The following is a 6,000-nucleotide window of genomic DNA, read 5'->3' on the forward strand; positions in this document are numbered from 1 at the left end:
CTGGTTGAGGGAACGACCCTGCGCGCGTCCGCCCTGCCGGCTCCGACACAAACACACGCACGTGCGCCCCGCCCCCGCCGCGCGCACGCGCCCCGAGGCTCCGGCGGCGGCGACGGGCGCGCGCGCGGTGCTCGCTGCCCCCACGCCGCTCCCTCCGCTCGGATCGCTGCGCCTCCGGCTCCCCGCACCGATCCGCGCTAGGCCTGCGGACCTGGAGGCAGCGGCCGCGGTCGGTGGGCTCCGGCGGGCTCAGCGGTCGAGGCGGTGGCAGGGTGAGCGGAGGGGGGCCCCGCAAGTCCCCGGGAGGCGACGGTGCCGGGCGCGGGCCCCTACGTAAGGCGGGAGCAGTGACAGGCCGGCCGGTGAGGCGCCGCCAGGGGAGGCCGCGACGGAGCTCCCAGACCGGCCATGGGCTGAGACACGTCCTCGCCGAGCAGGTGCAGTGACCGGAGGTCCCGGGGGGAGCCCGCCCCTACAGGCCCCGGGGACCCTCAACCCCGACCGGACGCGTCCTACCCAGCCCGGTGCCCTGTTGACCTTCCCTCAGCTCCTCCCAAAAGGCACACCGACCCCACCTCCAAACCCTGCCCGTGCCATCCCTGTGACTCCCAGCAGTCCCTGCCATCCTGTGCATACCTGCAGCCTGCACCCCTGTGACCCCAGCCCAGTAGGCCTTCGGGCCACCTCCTCTTCGGCCGATATTTACAGCCCACGGCCTGGACAGTGCCTGGAAACTACCCAGCATTTCTCTCTCCTAGCCCAAAGGGGGTGGAAGTAAAGGTGGGAGGGGAAGTGGGAGAGGGTGTCCTTCCCTCTGGAGTCCTTGGTGACCACAAACCCATCCTCTTTCTCTCAAGTGACCCTTCCGTACCCCACCAGAACATGCCCGGGTGACCTCCTCCCAGATCTTCCTTGTGGCCTTCCTCGCCCACTCCAGTGACACTATGCACCCCCACCGTGACCCGAGAGGCCTCTGGCTCCTGCTGCCGTCCTTGTCCCTGCTGCTTTTTGAGGTGGCCAGAGCTGGCCGAGCCGTGGTTAGCTGTCCTGCCGCCTGCTTGTGCGCCAGCAACATCCTCAGCTGCTCCAAGCAGCAGCTGCCCAATGTGCCCCATTCCTTGCCCAGTTACACAGCACTACTGGACCTCAGCCACAACAACCTGAGCCGCCTGCGGGCCGAGTGGACCCCCACGCGCCTGACCCAACTGCACTCTCTGCTGCTGAGCCACAACCACCTGAACTTCATCTCCTCTGAGGCCTTTTCCCCGGTACCCAACCTGCGCTACCTGGACCTCTCCTCCAACCAGCTGCGTACACTGGATGAGTTCCTGTTCAGTGACCTGCAAGTACTGGAGGTGCTGCTGCTCTACAATAACCACATCATGGCAGTGGACCGGTGCGCCTTCGACGACATGGCCCAGCTGCAGAAACTCTACTTGAGCCAGAACCAGATCTCTCGCTTCCCTCTGGAACTGGTCAAGGAAGGAGCCAAGCTACCCAAACTAACGCTCCTGGATCTCTCTTCTAACAAGCTGAAGAACTTGCCACTGCCTGACCTGCAGAAGCTGCCGGCCTGGATCAAGAATGGGCTGTACCTACATAATAACCCCCTGAACTGCGACTGTGAGCTCTACCAGCTTTTTTCACACTGGCAGTATCGGCAGCTGAGCTCCGTGATGGACTTTCAAGAGGATCTGTATTGCATGAACTCCAAGAAGCTGCACAATGTCTTCAACCTGAGTTTCCTCAACTGTGGCGAGTACAAGGAGCGTGCCTGGGAGGCCCACCTGGGTGACACCTTGATCATCAAGTGTGACACCAAGCAGCAAGGGATGACCAAAGTGTGGGTGACACCAAGTAATGAACGGGTGCTAGATGAGGTGACCAATGGCACAGTGAGTGTGTCTAAGGATGGCAGTCTTCTTTTCCAGCAGGTGCAGGTTGAGGATGGTGGTGTGTATACCTGCTATGCCATGGGAGAGACTTTCAATGAGACACTGTCTGTGGAATTGAAAGTGCACAATTTCACCTTGCACGGACACCATGACACCCTCAACACAGCCTATACCACCCTAGTGGGCTGTATCCTTAGTGTGGTCCTGGTCCTCATATACCTATACCTTACCCCTTGCCGCTGCTGGTGCCGGGGTGTAGAGAAGCCTTCCAGCCATCAAGGAGACAGCCTCAGCTCTTCCATGCTTAGTACCACACCCAACCATGATCCTATGGCTGGTGGGGACAAAGATGATGGTTTTGACCGGCGGGTGGCTTTCCTGGAACCTGCTGGACCTGGGCAGGGTCAAAACGGCAAGCTCAAGCCAGGCAACACCCTGCCAGTGCCTGAGGCCACAGGCAAGGGCCAACGGAGGATGTCGGATCCAGAATCAGTCAGCTCGGTCTTCTCTGATACGCCCATTGTGGTGTGAGCAGGATGGGTTGGTGGGGAGATTCTGCCCCAGGAGAGGTAATGCACCCCTGAAGGATATGAGGGGATGGAAGAGAGGGCTGGCTGCCCAAGGGAATGGATTCCTCCTGACCTCAAGGGAATTGGTCCCAGGTACAACAGAGAGCAAGACCCCAAACAGGGTGTGGCTGCCACGATTTTCAAATGGGGGTATATTAATCCTCAGGCAAATGCTACACCCGTACCCAAAGCCCTGCCAATTCTCAGTGTGGTAGAGGAAGAGAAGCATGTCTGAGTTGGATGGGAATGAGGAAGGAGTGAGGGGAAGAACAGATTCCCTAAACTTTCATGAGGTCATCCCTAGCTCCTTAAGAGAAAAACACTTAGAAAAAAAAATTTTTTCTATCTCTGCCCACCCACACCTGTGATGTTGTGTGTGTTGGGGGAGCTTCCTACAGGAGCCACACTGGGGAAAAGCTGTAGTATCTTCTTTGTTTAGGAAGTCAAACTTCACAGCTGGGGAAGTTGAAAACCTTTGGAAAATGAGTCAGGAAATGGCTGAGACCTCAATCAGTAACAATTCCCCAAAGCTGTTGTAAGACTTTGCATTAAAGCCTTTTTCCTGATGTGCCCTGGGTGGATGGATCTTTGCAGGAGCCTGGCCTGCTGCCTGTTAGTTACGACAGCAATGTGGGATGTGGTATCCGTGCCTTGTCCTGGGACCAATGGCACAGAGGGGTATAGCATGAACTGAAGGGTCCATGTCACAGCATAGGTGCCAGCACGAAACTTGCAGATGGGGGGTGAACTCCAGATAGGCTAATTCCCTGGTTGGTGAAACCTTTGGTTAGTATTTGATTCCCAGCATCTGTGTGTCAGGCCAGAGTAGGGGCTGCTGAAGGCAGAGCTTTTATGGATGCCTGCCACAGACGTGGTACATGGGCCCTCTTCATGCTAGAAGGATGAAGGTAAATCAGCCTCTATTATGTAGCATCCAGCTGGACCTACCTGATTCTCAATGTATGCCATCTCTTCATCCAGTCTCCTTATCAAGCTCAGGTGGGATTCTGAATTTTCCCTAATATGCTGCTCTGTAAAGGGAGGAGTCCAAGAAAGCCTGGCCCCAGCTGGCTTAGAGTAGGCTTGGCGATAGCGAAAATCCAGTATATATCTCCTCTGTGTGGACAAGGTTGCCTTGCTCCTCTCAGAGGCATCACCTCTGCTGCAAAGTCAAAGCATGGGGTTTTGACATCAGAAGGGTTGGAATTGGGTGGTCTCTACCCCAGAATGGCAATTTGGAGTGCAGCTTCGAGTTCTGCCCTCTCCACAGATTCCAGGCAATCCTGAAGCAGAAATAATCAGTAGTACTAAACTTTCAGAAAGGGAATTCTGCCACCCCATTCCTCCATCGAGATGTCTTTGCAGTTGTGGTTGTGAGGCCAGAGGAACTTAAGAAGAATGAGCTCAACATTCCATTCCATCCAAGGTTGCAGAATACTTTGAGTATGGAGATGACTGATCCCTTTAACCTTTCCCTTTGACTATACTGCATGCCCTGTGAGTGGCTGCTCTGAGCTTTGGCGGGGGGTGAGCAGGGTGAAGGTGAAAATGTTCTCTAATGTTGGTTTTTCTTAGTGTCTCTTCTCTCCCACGTTTCTGGTCCATTGGAAGTTCTCCAGATCCTCTAGATTTCTGACCTCTTTTTACATTCTAAGAGGTGTCGTTTACCTGTGGGTGAGGGGCTTGGAGGGCCTGACTATTAAGCTTCCTATTAAGAATGGGGAAGGGGAGTCAACATCTTCCCCTTGTCTGGTCCTGGGAACTCAAGACTGCTGTCCATCCTTTATTAGTAACCTAGTTTTGTTGAGAGAGAGGTGCAGCATTTCCCTCAAGTACCTGCATGCTCATAGGTATGCATGCTTATAGGTATGCATGCACACCAGCACCTTGACTTCCACCAGGACAGTGAATCTGTAGTCCCCATTAATGACACTCTCAGAATGGTCTCCACCAATGTGCACAACTTCATGCACACAATTGTATTCCCCTTTAGGAGAGACAGTGACCATGCCAGGCTCTTCAAATACACACTCCTGTATTTTAATTTCTCAACTCCCTGAAGCTTCACCCACATCTCCATGGCATTGAATCACTTTTCTGCCCAGGCTGGAGTTAGAAGAACCATGGGTTGAAGACCTTGGGAGAAGGGGTGGCAAGGAGCTACCTGGTTCTTCAGACTCCTCAGAAACCTCCCATGAAGACTATATATATGAGCAATATATGAGCAATTAAGATAGAACTAGGTCATTGAAGGACTCAGAAGGAAACTGGCAAGGGGCTAAGCAGCTGTGAGCTGCTCTTCCTGTTAACTGTCCTCAGGAGAGAAAAGTTGTCTTGATTTATTCCAGAGACTCCTGAGAATTTTGTTACTGGAGCTATAAGAACCAGGACTCCCTCCTCAGACTCATCAGGAAATCTGGGAAAATCTCATCTCCATGCTGCAGTCTCCCCACTCGGCACCATTTAGGGCTCTGAAGATCTTTAAAGTGAGCGTTAAATGAAGCAGGCCTTCTGGGGCATCGTGATGGAGCTCCTGAGGACTGGGAGGGCCGTTTTCTTCATAATTCCTACCCAGTTTAGGGAATAAGAAAGGCCCTGTGGCTCTTAAGTCTCCTGACTATATCCACTAGTTTGGCCTTGAGTTTGAGACACCTGGTAGATGTGCCTGGCTGCCCTACCAAGAGATTTGAATCGCTTCTTCCCGTGGTTTCAGGTGATAGAACCCAAAGGTAGCTTTTTAATTGGAGAATTGAGTAATCAGCATATGTAAGCACACTAGAACCCTGTGTTGAAAACTGCCAGGTGTGGGTATAAGAAAAGGCCAAGAGATCACCACCTCCTCTTACCCTACCCCACACCCATAAACCAGACATGTCTCCCAGGAAGCAGGTGTCCCTGGAGACAGAGTATGACAGGGCTCTACAATCTGTCTGTGTAATTTTTTTTTTTTTTTGTATTTATGGGGCCCAAGGAAGGGGCCAGGAGAGGGTACACCCCAGCTGGGGAGAGCAAAGCAGATGGATCCAGTTTTCTGTGTGTTCTTACCTCTGTACTTCCTTGTAGCTCTGCTGACCAAGCAGGCCTCCCATGTCCAAGACCCCATTCCTCCCACTTGTGTACACCTAGGCTGGCAAATCTTGGAGCCTCTGGGCTCTGAAAACTAGACAATGATCATTAAACCTGGCTTGAGTCTCTGTTCTGGCACAATCTGACTGGTTTATTTTTTCAGCCTGTGGGTGGGGTTCACTACCTCAGAAGGATGTGGCCTATCTAGGAAGAAAATCTTTAAGTGCTGTTGTACGGACATGGGTGAAATAGACATCTAGGCATTAAGATGGACCGGGGTCAGCAAACATTTTCCCCAGCGAGCCAGATAGTAAATATTTTAGGCTGTGCAGACCACACAGTCTCTGTTACAACTCAGCTGTGCTGCTATAGCTTGAGTGTAGCCACAGACAGGACAAAAATGAATGACTGTGGCTGTGGTCCAAAAAAGATTTGACTTATGGACATTGAAATTTGAATTTCATATTTTA

The 6,000-nt window shown here is 53.0% G+C and overlaps 1 protein-coding gene across 2 annotated transcripts; it reads left to right on the forward strand.

Annotated features, from left to right (window-relative positions):
• Nucleotides 1–128: 128 nt before the first annotated feature.
• Nucleotides 129–5,668, forward strand: AMIGO1 (adhesion molecule with Ig like domain 1). 2 transcript variants are annotated; one of them, XM_032155106.2, is made up of 2 exons: nt 129–437; nt 858–5,668. In XM_032155106.2, the coding sequence occupies exon 2, from the start codon at nt 945–947 to the stop codon at nt 2,424–2,426; it is 1,482 nt and encodes a 493-aa protein (XP_032010997.1). In that variant the 5' UTR covers nt 129–437; nt 858–944; the 3' UTR covers nt 2,427–5,668. The 2 variants fall into 2 exon arrangements, with proteins under 2 accessions (XP_032010997.1, XP_032010998.1); XM_032155107.2 differs by having other exon boundaries at nt 880–5,643.
• The last annotated feature ends 332 nt before the right edge of the window (nt 5,669–6,000 follow it).

The sequence above is a fragment of the Hylobates moloch genome, unplaced genomic scaffold (assembly GCF_009828535.3).
Source record: "Hylobates moloch isolate HMO894 unplaced genomic scaffold, HMol_V3 SCAFFOLD_5, whole genome shotgun sequence".
Classification (NCBI taxonomy): domain Eukaryota; kingdom Metazoa; phylum Chordata; class Mammalia; order Primates; family Hylobatidae; genus Hylobates; species Hylobates moloch.